Source organism: Sturnira hondurensis, unplaced genomic scaffold (assembly GCF_014824575.4).
Source record: "Sturnira hondurensis isolate 20B ecotype Veracruz unplaced genomic scaffold, ASM1482457v3 Scaffold0001872, whole genome shotgun sequence".
In the NCBI taxonomy this organism is placed as follows: domain Eukaryota; kingdom Metazoa; phylum Chordata; class Mammalia; order Chiroptera; family Phyllostomidae; genus Sturnira; species Sturnira hondurensis.
The window spans coordinates 40,105,616-40,124,154 of record NW_028074503.1 but is presented as its reverse complement, the minus strand read 5'-3'; the positions used below and the strand labels follow the sequence as shown (position 1 = coordinate 40,124,154).

General features: G+C 61.0%; 1 protein-coding gene across 5 annotated transcripts in view; it reads right to left on the bottom strand.

Annotated features, from left to right (window-relative positions):
* Positions 1 to 944: 944 nt before the first annotated feature.
* Positions 945 to 18,539, bottom strand: part of ZNF236 (zinc finger protein 236) — a 70,109-nt gene continuing 52,514 nt past the window's right edge. For all 5 annotated transcript variants that reach the window (XM_037035956.1, XM_037035970.1, XM_037035978.1 and 2 more), the window contains 11 exons: positions 17,647 to 18,027; positions 17,136 to 17,281; positions 16,809 to 17,046; positions 16,326 to 16,502; positions 14,660 to 14,815; positions 13,261 to 13,448; positions 10,686 to 10,814; positions 8,725 to 8,913; positions 6,520 to 6,649; positions 5,561 to 5,737; positions 945 to 4,931 (listed from right to left, as the gene is read on the bottom strand). In XM_037035956.1, coding sequence (XP_036891851.1) covers positions 4,807 to 4,931; positions 5,561 to 5,737; positions 6,520 to 6,649; positions 8,725 to 8,913; positions 10,686 to 10,814; positions 13,261 to 13,448; positions 14,660 to 14,815; positions 16,326 to 16,502; positions 16,809 to 17,046; positions 17,136 to 17,281; positions 17,647 to 18,027 — 2,036 coding nt within the window. In that variant the 3' untranslated portion in view covers positions 945 to 4,806. The remainder of the gene's footprint in view (positions 4,932 to 5,560; positions 5,738 to 6,519; positions 6,650 to 8,724; positions 8,914 to 10,685; positions 10,815 to 13,260; positions 13,449 to 14,659; positions 14,816 to 16,325; positions 16,503 to 16,808; positions 17,047 to 17,135; positions 17,282 to 17,646; positions 18,028 to 18,539) is intronic.

The following is an 18,539-nucleotide window of genomic DNA, read 5'->3' as shown; positions in this document are numbered from 1 at the left end:
CTCAGGCCCGGCCCGGTCTGGGTCGAGGCCGGGCCCCACGTGTCCACCAGAGCCCCCGCCGTGTGTGGCCAGGCTCAGCTGTGGCAGTGCCCCCGTGGGTATGGAGGCTCCGAGCCCACGGCGACCCCCGTTCCTCTTCTCTGCCCCACCCCTCAGGGCGCAGGCCTTTGGGAAACCACGCAGAGATAATCACATTTTTTAAGTGGTCAGTGCCAGCACTCCGCTTAGCTGGGCCCCGTCACCTGTGTCTGAGACGTGCGCAGGGTGCTTGGCCAAGCGTCCTGGAACTTCACCGGGAGGAGCGTTTTAAATCGCTGAGGCCACCCACCGTAGAGGGAACAGTCACCATAATTTGATCACTTGATAAATCCCCTCCACCCCACCCATATTTATACACCATCAGAGCAACTCTCCGCGCCCCACGCCAACCGGGGAACAGGGGGCCGGACTTCCCTGCAGCCCTTCTGAGGGGTCCCGCAGTCAGGTCCCGCAGCCCTCCTGCCCAAAGTGTGCAGCGCCCTCCATTCACGCTTGACCGGACCGCGGCCGTGAGCGGCCAGTGTCCCCAGATTGAGAACTACCTTTGAAAAGGGTTAGACGCTGCCCTGCGCCCTCGCCCCGGGGCATCACTAGGGAGGTCCGGTGCCCCGCGGCTCGTGGATGGGCACACCAGCGTAGTGACTGCCGTCACTCCATCCCACGTCACGTCGCCCTCGAACACCTCGCAAGCGAGAAAGTGGGACATGACCTGGAGGACAGAAAGACAGACGTCCTCACAGAGTTCACCCCCACGCGCTGATTCAGCACCGCTGTGCCCCAGTCTGAGCTGCACAGGTCCCCCGATCACGCCCCCCTCGAACCCGCGGGGACTCCCCCAAAGCCCAAGCAAGTCAATATACAGCAGCTTCAGAATAGTACAAAAACGATTTTTATTGTTCTGAAAGTCAGCACAGTGGCCTTTGGCGTAATGTCCATTTCTCATACAAAATTGGGTTAAATAAATATTATCCAATGTATAAACAGACCGTGGAACAATGCCGGAGATAAAAAAGAATGCTTCTGTAAGTTAAAAAATGAAAAGTTTTCTTCAGTGGTGAGTCGAGAACGAACCACCGTTGTTTCAGAACCGGTCGGACAAACGGCCAGTCCTGACCACAGAGGGAGACGCCCCTGCTGCAACGCGTCGCCCAGACACACGGCGGACCAGCTAAATCTCCTGCGGTCACCGCCCACTGCCCCCGCCACTCAGTGTCCACTTCTCAGCGCTGAAAGAGCCTGTCAGCCCCCCGCACGCCGCAGCCCGGGGGGGAAGGGCTGGGCGTGCGGGGAACATGCGGGCTCACTGCTGCACGTGCGCGGCTGAGCGCAGGTCACCGGTGACCCCACGTGACACCGGGTTCAGGCACCTCTGGAGGCAAAGACGCGTCTTGACCAGGGCGCTGCCCCTGCCGACAGGTCTGCTTGCCCCACTGTTCAGACCCCGAAGAGGGTGCGACTCGATTTGAAAACGCTGGCCCTGAGGGGAAGTCAGTGCAGATGCTGAGGCCCCAGCGGCCAAGCGGCCACGCGGCCCCTTTGAAATTCTGCTCTACAAACTCCAAACCCCCTGCACCACGTGAGCAGAGAGGACGTGGCCGAGAGGAACCACCTAGACCCCCAAGGACCAGCTGTGTAACATCATCTCTGCCTCACCTTGTACAACAGGTTTTAGAGAAGAAATTAACTGGCAAGGGCCGACCCCTAGATTAACTTTTCTTGGCAGTGGGGAGGGGCACTGACTTTAAAATCAACTCCTGGGGGGAAAATACGCATAGAGCAGGCGTGAGAAAACCCAAACCAGAACACAGCTCCAGAGACCTTGCGTGTTCTCTTAAAAAGAGGTCACAGACGTCTGAGTGGCCACGTTTCTGCTAAAACGCACACCAGCTTCACGAGCGCTCCTCCCATAGACGGGAACCCTCGAGAGCACCGAGACCCACCATACCGCGCAGAACCTTGCACCGGCACCGACACACGCACCTCTCGCACGTGTATCTCACGTCAAAGTGCAGAAGCCAGAACACACTAGATGCGAAGGCACAGCACAAATTCACCTTTCCTTCGTGTGAGCACCAGACATGACCCTGTCCTGAAGGACGGTCCCCGGGTCCCACGCAGACGCTGGGCGGCACTGACATCTCTCCATGAAAAGGTGCCCTGGGACGTCCCCATCAGGACAGGTTTCCCACGTGCCCCCAGGGACACAGGGGTCAGAGGACACAGGGCAGCCGCCCGGGCCCCCCACGGACATCCAAGCACGGCCACAGGCAGGCGGGGCGGAGGGCCTGGGGCCCCCTGCTCCTGCCGAGACGGGTGGTCCTAATCCCTGCTGTCCTGTGGGGACACTTCTCTGTCACCGACTGGACGGGGCGCCAGGCCCACAGAGTTTGTCGGTTTGCCGGGGCAGCAGGGGAGGGGAGCTTTCCTTATCTGGACTTGACACAGGAGGAGAAAAATATCCACTTCTTTTGTGTTAAAAATGACCTGAACTTGGAGTTCATGTGCCCACCTTTCTTACACTAAAACTGTAAGAGAAGACAGCTAATCTCACTTCCTAACCTGATGCTTCACTCACTGCGGTTCCAGAACAGATATGCTACCCCGCAGCAGTTCCAGACACACAGCTACCCGTCCTCGAGGTCCTGCTCACGGAGGCGGCCTGAAGCTTCCCGCCCGAAGCCGCTGGCGGCCGCCCAACAGCGGGGCCCACACTCCCGCCCAGGGCCGCAAGGAGCGGCCTTTTCCAGACCTCGTGTTCTCAAGGGACGCTCGGCAAGGAAGCGGCCTTGCAACTGGGAAGTCAATGCCACCGACACAGCGGTCCCTTGTGTTGGCCTGCTGATAAACTGCGAACGCTGGCAAAGTGGATTAGTGATAGGTTTTTCTTTCCTTTTACCAAAATAAAAGTAGGCTTCAGATTTACCTGGTGAGGCCCTTAAACAGGCAGTTGGCTGGCACAGCTTGGCAGGCTGTGCTTTCTGCACGACTCAGAATCAAACAAACCTCTTTTAGAGACTGTCCTGAGATGGCATTTAATGCTAAAAACAAAATAAATAAACTAGCAATAACAAAACCTTTTAAAATTCCAATAGTTGCAACTTCGGGGATATTTGTTCACCAAAATTAATCAACATTTCTAAAATATTTTAATACAAAATTATAGGAGAAAGTGCATTAAAAGCAGAACTTTAAAACTCTGGCAAAATTACAATGATTCGGAATACGCTGACTAGAGCCTGGTACACACCGACATTCAAGGAAAACCTCCGGGGATACAGTGAGTCCAGTATCACAAGAATGAGTCAAATAAGGCTTTTTTCCCTTAAAAAAATATACAGTACACAAAGCAGTTTGAAAAAAGAAGTAGTATTATTTAACAGTTTTCTGACTTAAATATTTCCACATAACAAAACTTTTATATCACCGTCGATGTTACTCACATACATATCCAAAAGTGAACGAGAACGAATCCGAAGACGCCCTTTCAACAAAGTAACAGTGAAGTGTCTCTTTCCCCAGGGACCTGCGATGAGGTCCCCTCTTGACGTACAAAGTCCATACGACATTCGTAGTAAAACTGCCCTCTTCGGAAAGCAGGGAGGCAGAGAGAAAGTAAAGGCAACTGTCCCCGGGGAAACGGACCCGCCGCTGAGGTGCGGGCCGTGCCAGTCCGACGCGCTCCTGGGGGGCGGAGCGGCGCTCTCTCTGGGACGGGAGGAGCAGGGCGAGGGCTTCTATTTACAAAATATACCGTTCGGCCACACAGAGGCCCTATATCCGCGTATGTACACACGCACTCATATGTAGAACATATAAATAACTCCGCAGGGGCACGCACGCCAAGGACTTCCTGTCTTTGGCATGCTGGAGGAGGGTCGCACCCCTGCCTGCACGGGGGGGGGGGGGAGGTCTGGGGGGGACGTGCTGGATGTGGCACCACTGATGAGACTCGAGGGTTCCCTGAAACAGACACACACCCGCTGATGCACGAGAAGCCACGCTTGTCCGTCCAGGGCGGACACCGCCCTGCCGCGGCAACCAGGGCCAGGCGTCTCCGTCACTTCCCATCTGCAGACCTATGGCTTGTGCTTTCTGCCACGTCTGGCCCGTGGACCTGAAGTCAGCCGAGGCTGGGTGGCGCCGCATGTGGACCGGGGTGTCCGTGTTGCTCTCTGTGCTGACACCCGGAGGCTCCTTCTGGTAACTAGTGATTAGGTACTGCGATGGAGAGAGAATTGGTCCAGCCATCTCTCAAGGTATCATTTCCATTAACTCACCACAGACTAAAGAGAGTCTGTTTCCACTCACTCCAAAACGCACAGAGCGGAACACAGGAGCCCTCCCTGGGCCCAGACGTGTCCCGAGCCGCGTGCACCGACCTGACGTTTGCTCTGTGAGCGATGCTTCTTGGAACAGAAAGCTCGAGGGGCATCGGACCTCTCCCGCGGTCACGGCCTTGGCCTTTGCTCACGCAAAGAAACCACACCCCGGCACCGGCAGACCCCGACGGCTCGAGGGGACGAGAGGCGTCGGCCACAGAGCGGGTGTGAGACCGCCCACCGCAGTACCTGAGTTCAGTGATTTGTGGGCGAGTGAGAGTGCCCCCCACATCCCCCCATCTCTGAAAGACAATGATTCTTCGAATAACTGCAGAGCTGAAGACTCCCGTGACGACATGTTTAACATGTGAGGCTCCAAAACAGAGGCTCCAAGGGCTCCGTCCTGCGGCACGCGGTGGGCCTTCGGGGATGCGGAGGGCGGCGCGGGTCAGAAGACGCCGGCCAGCGCCTGCCACTCGCCCGCGCTCTCGGGCACCGCCTCCTCCAGCTGCAGCGTCTGGCCCAGCTCCTCGGCGCCCTGCTCCCGGGCACCGGCAGGCTCCTGCAAGGCTCCTGCGGGGCACACAGAGCACAGCGGAACCCACGTTTAAACGAGGACAGCCCCAACGGGGACACGGACTGTGCGCACTGACTGCAAGGGTCGTCGGAGGGGCGGCCTGCGGGGCTGGGGCAGGGACGACGGCTATCTGACTCGAACATGCACGTGCACCCGTGGACAGGGACACAGCAGTGACAAGCCTGTCCTACTGACAGGAGGGCAGTGGGAGCCACCACACTGGGTCTCCTCTCCCTCACGTCCTCAGGACATGGGGTCCTCTTCCTCTGGTCACCTGCACACACCTGCGCCTGTCACCCCCCAGGCCGCCACACGTCACTCACGGCCACACCCTCCCACGCTGGCACGGAGCGTGCCCAGCTTCTGGGGGAGACAGCCGTGGGCGCAGTGCCCCACCCACGACGTGGACGCATCGACAGGGACACAGGGGCCCCACCTGTGGGCAGGGCAGCCTGACTTGGCTCAGTGAGCACCGGGCACACTGTGGCCGCTCGGGCCCCCACAGGCCTCCCTGCAGCTGGCACGCGCCTCGCACTGCAGGCTGTCCCTGTGGACAGGACACAGCGCTGACAGTGCGCTGGCCACCGGGGGACAGGGCCTTGGGGCGGGGAGCGCGGGGCCTCACCGGGGTAGCTGTGCGCCCGCTTCACGTGCAGCTTCATGTTGCTCTTCTGGGTGAAGCCCATGGCGCAGCAGGGGCACCGGTAGGGCCGCTCACCCGTGTGCTTCTTCATGTGCACCTGCAGCGCGCTCTTCTGGTTGAAGGCCTTCTCGCACAGCGTGCAGTGGAAGGGCCGCTCCCCTGCAGGCGGGGCCGGCGGTCAGCATGGGGACGGGGGGGGCCGCCCGCCTACCCGGGAGGGGCCCCGCAGGAGGCGAGCAGAGCTGGGGAAATGGCTGGCGGACACACGCAGGTTCCCAAGGGTCACCGCCACGTCCTTTCTGCCCCCAGGGCCCGATGGCCACTCCGTGGTGACACAAGACAAGCTAACCGGAGGCTGGTGGCCGTCCTGAGGGGCCCAGAGGCAGAGGAGTGGGGACCCCTCAGTGTTCCTCTAACCTCATGGAGCCCCGGAGCCAAGCCCCACAGGACGTGAGACCGAGAGACCGCCTGCTGAAAGGAGGTCTGGCGCGTTCAAATGGTGTTTAACTGCTTTCAGGCGGACCCAGACCCTGACAACTGCAGGGAAGTGGCCCAGCGTGGCTTCTGCTGGGCACGGAGAGAGAAGGTGGACAGGTCGCAGGAGGCCCAGGAGCAAGGAGCCCGGCCCAGCGCATTCCAAGGGGATGTGGACTGCGGGGACAGCAGGCTGTGGGGGTCCCCAGGACAGCTGAGCAGATGAGTTTCCACGTGAGCAGTGACAGAGGGGCCAGGGGCCAGGATGGACGGGAAAGCCAGCAGGGAAGGTGTGAGGACCAGGGTGAGGCCAGGAAGGTGCAGCTGTGGGACCGGCCACCGTGAGGAAGTGGTAAGAGCACACGGACTGCGTTGCCCTGGCTACGAACCGCGGTGTCATAGTGAACAGGAGTCCCACTGCGTCGTGGCTACGTCAGCCCCGGGGCTGGCCCGCGGCAGCGGCTCACCTGTGTGGATGCGGCTGTGCCGCTCCAGCTGGCTGGGCTTGGCGAAGGCCTTCTCACAGGTGTCGCATCGGAACACCCGGGGCTTCTGCGAGCTCAGGGACGGGCCCGCCTGGTGGGTCTGCATGTGCTCCTGCGAGGGGCGACACCGAGTGAGGAGGAGCCAGGGCCGCGGGGGCTGCACAGACTTGGTGGGAAGGAAAAGCACTGGGGGGGCAGGCGGCGGCAGGGATCTCGAGGGGCCCCTCCGATGGCTTCCTGGGGGCCTCCCGGGTCGCAGAGGGGCCGGGCCTGGGGCCTGCAGGGGAAACCAGGACTCCACTCCGGCCCGTCTCAGGCTCCCCTGCTGCCGAGGACCTGGACAGAGCTCAGCAGGGCTGGCGGGGCGTCTGCAGGCCAACCCTCCACAGAGATCTGCCTGGCATTTCTCCCGAGAAGAGACCAGGGCTGTGGGCCTGGAGAGGCCAAGCCCCATCTCCGTCACATCACGTCAAAGAGCGACCTGGGCCGAGTTGCTGACACCGACAGGTCACCTGGGTGAACCCATGTGGGCCCGTCTGTGCTCACCCACCCCCACCCTGGGCTCTGGAGGGGAACGGGCCTGAGTCTGCGAGCCCCTCCCACCCCCAGGAGCGGGGTCAGCCTGGGACAGCAGCACCTGGGCAACCCACCTGCAGCTCCGCACGGGAGACCCGCCTCCTCCTCGTTCACTGACCTGCTCTGTCCAGCCCCCGGGCCAGGGAGGATGCAGGCAGACCTGCCACGCGCTGCGCCCTGCAGCCCACCTGTAACTTGTTTATTCCTTCCCTCCAGCTGCCCCTGCTCTGGCCCCGGGAACTGGCCCTGGGCCCCCTGAAACAGGCCAGGCACTGTGTGTATGCATGTGTGTGTGCCAAGCACATTCTTATTTTGATACGATGCATCACCAATTTTTCAGCAAGAGAAAGTAAATTACAGGTGCTGAAAGGCCAGAGTGTGTCTTTCAAGTTACGTACCACCACCACTTACACAAAAGTTATGCTTCACGTATAGCAATATACAGAGCCTAGCACAAATAACACCCATTTCATCACAAAACCTTTTGTCACAAACTCATAAGCACGTGATTCCGGAACATAACAATATCCCACTCAAGCACACCACACGACATTTTAGGGGAAATGTTCAAAGTAGGACGGGAAGCTGTTACACCACATTATCACCCTGCCGACCACACTCGACCAGGCCTCACTTCTGCCGGGACGTGTTTAACATGTACCCCTCGGGGCTCCTGAGAAGCCTCTAACCGTTCGGCTGCACTCCTCCCTGAGAGGGCTCCCTCTCCACCGACAACTCTGCTACCATCTCTGCGTTCTGTCAGCCAGCTAGGAAAGCGTGACCCCTTAAGCCCTTAAGCAAGTGCTTTATATTCCTCGAAATGGCCATAAAACGTGAGCACCGACATTCCTTGAGATGTGAACACTGCAGCCACAGCTGCTGCGTGACGGGCCCGCGTCACAGAGACAGGCAGGCAGGGCCCCGAGTCATCATCAGATGAGCAGAACCAGCCTTTGCGAGAGGAACCCGTGTCACAGAGGGACCCGGGCCTCCTCAGGATGTCATGCTGCGGCTCCCAACCGGCCAACTGCTGGTCTGCAGAGCAGACATGGCGCTCCCTGACCAAGGGCTCCCACAGGGCGGTGTGGGCGCTGCTGGCCCGCTGGCTCCTGGAGGACGATGCTCTTGTCACAAGGAAGCTGTGACGCTCCCCCGACTGGTCCCTGATGTGGCCTGGAAGCCCCTCCCCGAGCTCACCCCCATTCTCATCTCCACCACGGGCGCGTCCCACTGCCACACCGCTCCTGCCCCCTGGGGGCCCTCAGGCCACACCCAGACATTTGTGGCTACAACCAATGTTGCCACAAACCACCGCACACCTGCTCTGTGCCGATTCCCCAGTGGATGCCGGTCAGGCGCCTCCCGATTCCCCCAGAGGGTGTGCGGGACACAGCCTCCCCAGCAACTGGGGCACTTCCTGTCTCCCTGCAGCTCACACACGGGCTGTCCTCCTCTAGCACCAGACACGTGTGTACACGCGGACATGCGATCGGCTCGCCTGTGACTGACCGCCCCGTGGATGCGCCGGCGTCCCCGGACCTTTCCTCAAAGCCAGGGAGCAACCGGTCTCCGAAGGCGCGGCCGCACGGGAGCCCCGGCAGGAGCGCCTACCTTGAGGTGGGTGGCCCGCTTGAAGGCCTTGCTGCAGGCAGGACACACGTGGATGCGCTCGCGGCCGTGCGCGTCCTTGCTGTGCTGCAGCAGCAGGGCCGACGAGGCGAAGCTGCGGCCACACTCCGTGCACGGGTGCAGCCGGCCTTCCTTCTCGGGCAGGGCCAGGTGGGCGGAGACATCGGTCACCTGGGGCGGGTGGGAGACGCAGAATGCAGGCCTTCGCTGCAGGTGCGCTGGCGAACCCACGGAGGCAGCACGCAGGTGCGAGCGAGCACGCAGGTGCGAGCAGGCACCAGGCCCAGCGCGCGCAGGTCCTCGGGCATATGCGGCGGGTCTGGGCGCCATCACGCCAGGGTGGCGCCTGCCACTCGGGGACGCCTGGGGGCGCTGGCAGAGCCAGCTCGCAGGACAGAACCTGTCACTAGAGGACGGCTGTCCAGCTGCTCGCCCGTCCCCTCCAGCCTGTTCTCTCCTCTGGGCAGCAGACAGTGGTCCCAGTGCCTGCCTGTTGGGGTCGGGGACGGTCTGCCGAGAGAGAGGCCCCTGCACACCCGGGATCCAGCAGAGACCGCTGGGGCTGTGCTCAGCCTCAGCGCCCACGAGAGTCATTGCTAGAAATGCTCTGCTTTGGCTGGAGGCCTTTCAACGAACCACAGCTCACGTCACGCTGGCTTCTAGTTAAAGGGTTTTGTCCAAAACTTGGACCATACTCCTCAACGGACTTTCTAATCATTTTAACGAGATGCGTCAACAGCCCAAAACAAATACGTAAGACAGGAAGGCTTTCTGGCTCAGGTTTTACAAACGAGTTTGATTGTGCAGATAAACATTTGTATGTGACGACTTACTGAAAGGGCACCATAAAATCCGTGCTGTCATCAAAAATGGAACAGAAAGAAAAAACGGTGAGGATCGGGCGAGCAGATGTCAGGCTGACATGTCGCATGTCACAGGGTCACCGTGTGACACCATGTCAAGTGTGTGTGTCAGGGCATGGAGGAAGAGGCCTTTCTGGTGAGTCGCAAACAGTGTGAAAACCACTGCAGTGAGCGACCCTCCAGGCTGCTCTGAGCACAAAGGCGTCGGAGAGAATGAGCGCCCCGCCCCGGCACGCAGCAGCCCTGCAGACGCCGGGCCTGCACGCTGCCCCGGCACACGCCCCTCGCTGGCAGGAGGCAGCTGCTTCTGAGCCCAGCACCTGCGGTGAGCGGTGAGCAGGGACCACGTGTGTGTGAGTCCTGTGCCCTGTGAACCCATCACTGAGGTGCGTGTGGTCTTGGGGACCCCGGCACCAACACAACCACTCCACACACCGAAGTTCGGCAGGACCAAGAAGTGCCGGGATGGGGGGCACGGCCAGTCCCCGCACAGGGGAGTCCTCACCACCGAGAAGCCTGCCTGCTGCTGCGGCCGCTCAGAGCTCCCGGCTGCCCGGTGACTCGGGCAGCTGCAGGGACAGAAGGTTCAGCTCTTCTGTGCTCGGAGCCGACACTCTCCAAACGTGCCGACCTCCGACACACGCATTTTAAGAAGCAGGATGAGTCAGAGGACAAAACGTCACACACGCACGTATGTGTGCGTGAAAAGTATGAGGACTGCGGCCAGTATGAGCAAAGGCGTTTCGAGACAACCTACAAAATGAACTATATGCAGGCAAAGGGCCACGTGAGGTGGGACTGCGAGGCAGGTGTGAGAAGGCAATAATCAAGTTAAAAGCAGACCCACGTGCCACGGGGCTGCGTCTCACTGCGTGGTGCGCACGTCTTGAGGACCGCCCTCTGGTACCAGCCTGGAGCATGCGCGCCCCGGACGCTCTGCAGCGCACTGCCCTTCACCTCCCAGGACCGGCCGCACCACCCGAGCCATGGGGCAGGCCCCGGGCCCTCCACCTCCATCCGTCCAGAGTCCAGGCTTTTAAAACCACCACGACTGGCTGTGAGTGAAAGTGTGCCCCGTACCTGGAAGATCTCCTCACAGGCGGCAGACGCTGGCTGGGAGGTGTGGCTCACGAGGATGACCTGCGGCGAGCCCGCTCCTCCGGGGCCTGAGAGCGAGGGGTCGGCAAGCAAGGCTGGGAACTGCTGGCCCTGCGAACGGGACGGTCGCCAGTTATGACACTGTCACGTGACAAAGCCGGTGCCAGTTCAGAAGCTGGGCTGTGGAGCAGTCACTTTGGACAGCGAGGGGGTGGGCCCTCAGAAGTCCGCCACAGAATCAGCAACTTTGCTCGAGGGGTCCCCCCAGTGAGTGAAGACCCGTGCCCACGGACTCACAGCAGCACTGCTCACAGGGGCCCACGAGGTGGACACACAGAGCGTGGGAGCTGCCCGACGAGACATCGTCGGTGAGCGCTAGAGGAGGACAGCCGCGGATGAGCGGAGGGCGCACGACTCCTGGGAACGGAAATTACCCGGAACAGGCAAACCCATGCGGGCAGGAAGTCGGTCAGGGGTTGCCAGAGGCCGGAGCAGACAGGCTGGGGCTGGGCGGGGCCCCAGGGGACATGGGAGTGACTTCGAACTGCAGAGGCACAAAGTCACAAAATGTCCTAAAATCAGACACGGGGACGCTCACACAGAGCTGCAAACTTGCTAACCATCCCTAAATTGCACATGCTAAATACGCAGGTGGCCTCCACGGTCTACAGATCACACCTCAATAAAGCTAAAAAACGTGCACAGCGAAGTCTGCCTGCTGGAAAACACACCTGCAACTCGGCTCCATGGTGCAGACCTCCCAGGGGCCTACCTCAGGGCCCAGGGGCGCCTCCTGCTGCCCGAGACCCAGGGAAAAGGAGAGAAGGGGCACGTGGTCGGGGCCCCAGGGAAAGTGTCTCCAGGAGACCTGAGCGAGCTGGGTGCCCCCAGGGAAAATAAGAGCCGAGGAGAAGAGACTGGAGGGGCTCCCAGGAAACGTCCCCCATCAAAAGGCGTCTGGCCCACCCCTGTGGGAGAGGCTGTCCCTGAGGCAGCCGCAGGACTGGGAGTGGGGCAGACTGGAATCTAGGGACCCCTCAGACCAGCAGAGCCCCTGAGACCGATGGGGGGTCTCTGCCCCGCACACGCGCCTTTCGGGAGACCATGGTATTCCAGGTGTGCCCACGCATGACCCGCCGTCTTGTCCTGACGTGAGGCAGACAGAAACGTGCCAACAAGGCCTCACGCCACCGTCCCCACACAGGGGGCAATGGGATGGGCGGCCCCTGCACACTGTTATGTGTCTGCCGCTGGCCTGTGCCCAGCTACGAAACATGGGTCAATCGAATTTAGTAGGTTCCTATTTCCTTATTTCAGTAATCAAAGGCAAAGACAACAGGTGGCCAGAAATGCCGACACACCTTAAAACCCGTATTAGTTCAGGGGTGACGTATTCCTAACAAAAGCTACGCTGTTTGAGATTCTTCTCAGCTCAGACGGTGCATCGGACAGACAGCGTTGGCAGGGAGGCGGGCCGAGGTCTCTGCAGGCAGGTGCGGCCAGAGCCTGGGCTCTGAGGGTGTCCCTGCCCGGTGACACTGTGCTCTGGTTGTACAAGCTGTCGGCACTGGGGAACTGGGCCGAGGGCAGCCAACTGCTTTGCGTGACTTCTCACAATTGCCTGTGAGCCTATGAAGACTTTAGCAGGAAGTGTGATTTAAACAACCTGGTGCAACACAGTTTGCTGCACAGTGTTGGTGCTTCGGTGCTGACAGTAAGCATTCTTGACGCAAGCGCCCCGACTCAGCAGTTAGCTAGAAGTGGTGGCCTTGGCCCGCAAGCGTGACGGGTGCTGGTCTCTGGTTGGTGTCCTTACTGTTTCATTGCCACACGTGTGACCCAAGAGTCACTGGAGGTCACAGTGACTCTCACTCCCTCGGGCACGTGGGCCCTGCCCAACTCTGGCTGCGTCCGAGGCTTTACCACCACAAGCAGTGAGGACGGAGAGCAGCCCGGAACCCTTGCTGACGTCACGGAGAACGCGCTGCCGCTCGCTGAGGCCGTTCCAGCTAACCACGTGGCAGTCGGCATCTTCACTCGGCGCGCTGCGTGGATGGGACACTTCCCTGCCAGGGCTCGCCTGGAAACGTGAGTGACTAACCACTCACCGAGACCTCAGGGTGCCACGTGGGCCCCTCAATGAGCTCACCTGCCAAACCAAAGGCTGCGCACGCACTGAAACCTCGGGCGTCGCTGCGACCGCCCACGAGGCTGACCTTCAGCCAGTCCCCACAGCCCAAGTCTGCACAGGCTCCTCTCGGAGACGTGCAGTGCGGCGGCCACAGCCGGAAACAGTGCAGGGCGTATGTACCCAAGTGTTAACTGCGGTCCCCTTGGGCAGGTTTTTAAAAAAATGTTTTTCTGTATTTCCTGAATTTTCTTGTTTTCCCCTTTTTGCATTCCACATGTTCCTTTTTTTATGTCAGATAAAACCACTCTGACCTTGAAGGAAACGCTCGGATGTTGGACTTTGGGAAGAGCAGTTGGTGCAGCTGCAGACCCCAGTGTGCGGTGCGAGGGCGCGCGACTGCACGGGAAGGGACAGGCGAGCACCCACCTGAGAAGCGATGTTGAGTGTGACCGTGTCCAGTCCTCCCGAGAGCAAGCCCTGCGTGTCAGCCAGGGTCAGAGTGACGCTGGCCTCGCCCCCCACTCCCGACGAAGACATGACCAGGTTCTGAGTGGAGATGGCTGGCGGGGACGCTGGGGCCGTGCAGGGGAGGCCGCCGGCTGCAGCGCTGAGCTCTAGGAGAAAGGCCAGAGGGGCATGTCACTGCGAGGCTGCTGAGGGGCAGGACGGCTGTCGTGAGAGCGAGCCTGCCACCATCCACACTCACGCTGTCTGAGCTTCTGTCACGCCACTCAGAGCCTCTGGTCCCAGCTCTGTGGCAGCTTTTCAGTTTCTAAATGGCGCTGGTGGCCCCGGCCCCGAACCCCAGGCCCTCACCTGTGACGGGGGCCCCGCAGGCCCCACCCTCATGGCCCACTCTGCACCGAGCACACCGGCACCTCCCCGAGCAGTGCAGCCTGTAGGGGGGGCTCCACAGGGAAGCGGCCCCAAAGCTCCAGAGCCCTGCCTGGGCGCGCCAGCCTGTCCTCTGGGCAGGCAGGATGGCGCAGCTGTGGGCTCCGTGGGGAGGGCACCCCGAGCGCTCCAGCCCAGGACCACGGCTGGCCACGTGTCCTCACCGCGCCAGCTCCCCGCCCTTCTCCCCACACCCCCGCATGCAGGCACAGCTCACTCGGGTGGACAAGGCTCTATGAGAAGAATCATGTGGCATGAACAGCCAGGGGAACGGCTATTCCAGCAAAAGCGCTGAGGTGGTGGCGGGCCCGGGCCACCCAAGTGCCCCCAGCAGAGCTGCTTGGGGTCTTCGGGGGCCTGTTCACAAGGGGCGACTACAAGGCTGGCAGGGCTCACGCCTCACACCCTGTGGCTGCACAGCACGAGACACTCCCGTGACCACAAGCCTGCATGTTCATCTGGCTCCAGGGAAAGCCGACAAGAAGTATGCAGACAGGACGAGCTCAGTGACACAGGCGTCCCTGCCACAGCCCGAGCTGGCAGGATGTGGCCCCAGCACTCTTGGTTCCAGAGGAGGGCAGTGCCAGCCTGCTGTCCTCGACGTGCTTGGAAAGCACAGGGGACTGAGGAGGAAGAGCTGGGCTTTCCCAGGCGCGCAGTGAAGACACCTGCTCGACACAGAGCCCTTCGCCGCTTGGAAGAACCTGTATGAAGACCCACATGCCGCACTTCCCAACTCAAGCTAAATGCTCTCAACGTGGAAGTTAGGGTTCAATACCGAGGCGAAGGTGCGCTCTTACAGCTGGTTCCCACGTGTCTTTAGAGCCACAGTCCCCCAGGACACGTCACAGCGCCTGGTCCCGCTTCACTGGAGCCACGACGCTGCGTGCCCTCGAGCCCAGCACTCCCCCGCGAAGCGGCGGTGGCGCACCTGGAGAGGTCAGCGTCGCAGTCTGGGCCAGGAGCTGGTCGTTGCTGATTGTCAGGGTGGCGCCTGCAGGCTGGCTCCCCACGGCGGGCGCGGACAGCCTGATGGTCCCGTTTAGCTCGCTGCCCCCGCCGGGGCTGTGCTGGATGAGGTCCTGACCTTTACAAAGGGAGACCAGTGCCGTGAGCGCTGGGGTCACGTGTGCCTGACTCCCAGGCAGGGCGCTAAGTGCGACACCGTGTTTACAGGAGAGAACGAGGAAGAGGCCTTGAAGGCCATTTCCCCGTGCGAAAGTGTTTGTTCACACATTTAAACTGAATTTTCAATTGCTCCTTACATGTCCTGCTTTAACTAGCATTTCGGCACGTAAGTTGCATGCTTTGTTGAATGAAACTTAAACGGAATGGAAAACGTTTCCAAATGCAGTGGAACACCAGGGGCAGCCAAGTCTGTCAAGATGGATCAGACGGATCAGGGGCTGTCCTGCCAAGGGGCTCAGGCCACAGAGGCTGTCGGGAGGCCCCCGAGGCCCCCAAGGCCCCCAGGCGCCAGCCACACGTGCCGCCCACATCCTGTGCTCACTGCAGCCTTTCAGGTGCTCAAACAGGCACTGTGGCCAAAGAGCGTGGAAGCAGGCAAGTGCAAGGGCAGAACTGATGGCATTTCAGCGAAGGCTGAGCTGAGCGCTTTGGAAACAGTGGACACAGACAAGTTGCTTTAAAAAATTCTGCTGTCAAGTCAGGCATAAGAGAAAGCACCAGAGACAACAAGCTGCTGCAGCCCAATGGCCAACGTCCTCGGGACTGCAGACACGCAGGCCGAGGAGCTGCGTGCTGAGGGCGCGAGGAGGGCCAACACAGATACACAGCCCCCCACGGTCTCGGGCTCCTCTCTCTCAGGTCCTGTCTCATACGGCCTCTCACAGATGACGGGCCTGAAACCTCAGGCCAGAGACCCCCACCACGTGTGCACGGGGTGGTACGGAGGCGAGGACCAGGCCCAGTTCCCGCCCAGCGTTCCTTCTTTCTCAGGTGACTCACGAATGGCTATCAGTCTGCACAGCATCACGGAGGGAGGGAGCAGCTGAGCGTGGCTAAGGGCGCTGACAGGCCAGAGTACCTGAGGGACAGGGGACACCCGGGGGAGAACCCTGAGAGCGAGCCATGCAGCCGGGCACGGCTCGTGTAAGCTTGGGGACACACAGGGTCCTCCGGCCCATTCCGCCCGCCCTGCGCCACTGAGAGGGGACTGCCCCCTGGTTCTTTACATCTCAGGGTCTGAGCAGAGTGCGTGTTCGTGCACGATCCAGGCAGGATCCGGGGGAATTAGGGAGAGAGGGCTTTCTACGACCTCACACGACACACAGTTTACACGGACTGTGTTCCTACAGTTCGATGGAGCACAAGGAGGAAATGAAGCTACGGTTTTGTGCTCCTTGCTGAGCAAACGTGTGTGTGAAAAATCGCTGACTCAAACTGGAAGGAGCTACCAATTCCAACTTCTGTTCTCAGATTTGAGCAGCAATGTTACTTTCACTACACCTGAATCTCTCACCTGAATTACACACTCACTGAGCACAGGCCTTGTGCAGGGCTGACCATGCAGAAACAAGTACAAGTAGGCCTTCAACTGCGGGAAAAGGACACAGAAGCCCCAGGAAGGGACTGACCAGAGATCGTGAGGGTGATCTCCTGCGGGGACCCCGAGGCTGACGCGGTGGGCCCAGCGGCCTGGGCCAAGACCTGGCTGAGGCTCGAGTTGTTGATGGTCAACGTGATCTCATGGGGGCCGCTGGCAGTGGACACCAGACCCTGGGACGACATCACTTGAGCGAGTTCTTGAGTCCCTGGTCATTGACACAGAACAAAGCAAGCTGAGCTTAAAACACAATGTTCTCATTTTCACATTAAAAATATTTTAGTAGCACTTATTTCGAAAAGAGAAAGCCTTGAAAGAGAACCAGGCACCTCCAAGGCCTTCATCTATGAAGGTGAGAGAGCCCTGAGAGACAGGAAGCCCACGGGAGAACGCAGTGTCCCTCACTCGTAAGCTCTATTGAGAGCAGAAACACACCCCGATGCCCTAAACTCAGCTCGTGACTCCGAGCTCGAAGCCGACCCTCTGCTGTCCCCAGCTCCCGAGTGGCCCTTACCACCGCTGCTGGTGGTCAGCACAGAGTCCTCTGCCATCGGGCTGATGGTTAGGCTGGCAGAGGTCACGGTGGGCTGCAAGGACAGGCCTGCGATGGGCTGGATGACGACGCTGGCCGCCCCCGTGCTGTCTGTGGCCGGCAGGGAGCTGCCGTGCGGGGCCACGCCGGACTCCCCCGCCAGCGGTTGGGCGAGCAGGCTGGCGTGCTGCAGGGTCTGCTGCAGAACGCTGGGGTCGATCTGAAAAGCAGCAGAGGGGCACGATGCAGTCCCGGCCCACCTGCCACTCAAGCGCCAGGCGCACGCAGGGGCCACGGCAGGGGCTGCACCTGCAGTGTGATGTTGTTGATGCCGGAGGCGTCGATCCCAGAAATCTGCACGTTGGGCCCAACCACGTTGGCTGCCAGCTGCAGCTGGATGCCCTCCAGGGCAGCCAGACTCCCGTCGGTCAGGGACACTGTCCAGTCACTGCCAGCTGCCAGGGGGATCGGGGGTGAACAGACGTCAGGAAAGGCTCCCGAGCAGTAGCAGCTCAGTTTTACATGGGATTTCAATGTACACAAGTTCTGTGCATGCAGTAACACGGCCTGGTTAAGGAACACCGACGTTTACACCTTGCACGCATACACCTGACTGGGCCATCTCCGAACAAACACCACCCTGTGAGACGCACACGGGCACCACAGCCCCACAGCCACGGGCTCCCGGGGCTGCACGGAGGAGCCCAGACTTTGAACATCGGGTCACTGCGTCTCGTCAGGGTGCGATCCACCTGGGGCACGGACACGGGAAGGGGGCCGCATTTCCCCACCCACACACCCGGCCCTTGCGAGGCCGTACCTGACACGGAGCCGGGGAGGACAGCCTGGCTCACCAGCCCGGGCTGCAACAGGCTGGGCTCAAACTGGCCGGTCAGCACCGAACTGTTCATGATCAGCACGCTGGGGTCAGCAGGGGCCGGGCTTGGCAGGCTGGCAGGCGGCAGCCCGGCAGGCGGCAGCCCCTCGGACGCGCTGCGGGCCCCCGGCTTCCGGGCCCTCCTGGGGTCGGGCCTGTAGTGGCCCTGCATGTGTGTCTTCCTGCGGCCGGACGTGCGGAAGCGCAGCTCACAGTGCGGACACTTGAAGGGCTTGGCCCCTGTGTGCAGGCGCATGTGGACCTTGAGGCTGCCCTTGGTGGAGAAGGCGTTGCTGCACACGTGGCAGCTGAAGAGCTTCTGACCTGGGGAGGGGCCGGGCGTCAGCGGAGGGCGCGGGGGGCACTGCCCCGAGGGCGGCACGGCACACAGAGGGGCGGCGGCTGGTTCTCACCACCGCCAGGGCCGACCAGGCGAAGAGCACCCAGGGGCCTCGGGTCTCTGTTTTCTTCCCTGCGAAGGGCACGCCCAGGAGCCAGCAGGGGCAGAAGCCACCCAGGAGTGTCCACTCTGGGCTCAGTGCTGACCCCACACGCCCAGCGCTCGGATGGGCACCTGCTGGCTGCGTGCAGGGTGTTGTCACAGCCAGGCAGGCAAACCTAGGGCCCCCGAGTGTGGACTGAGCCGCCCTGGGGAGCCTGGGAGCAGAAACACCCTGGCCTTGCTTCCCTCCACTGCTCCCAAAACCAACGCTGATGCTTCCCAGAGACGGACAGGCAGGACGCAGGCCAGGCCACGAGGCCCTGGCATTCACCCCAGAGACCCTGCTTTCTCTCCCTAGTGGGCGGAGCCAACGGGGAGCCCCAGTGCACATGGT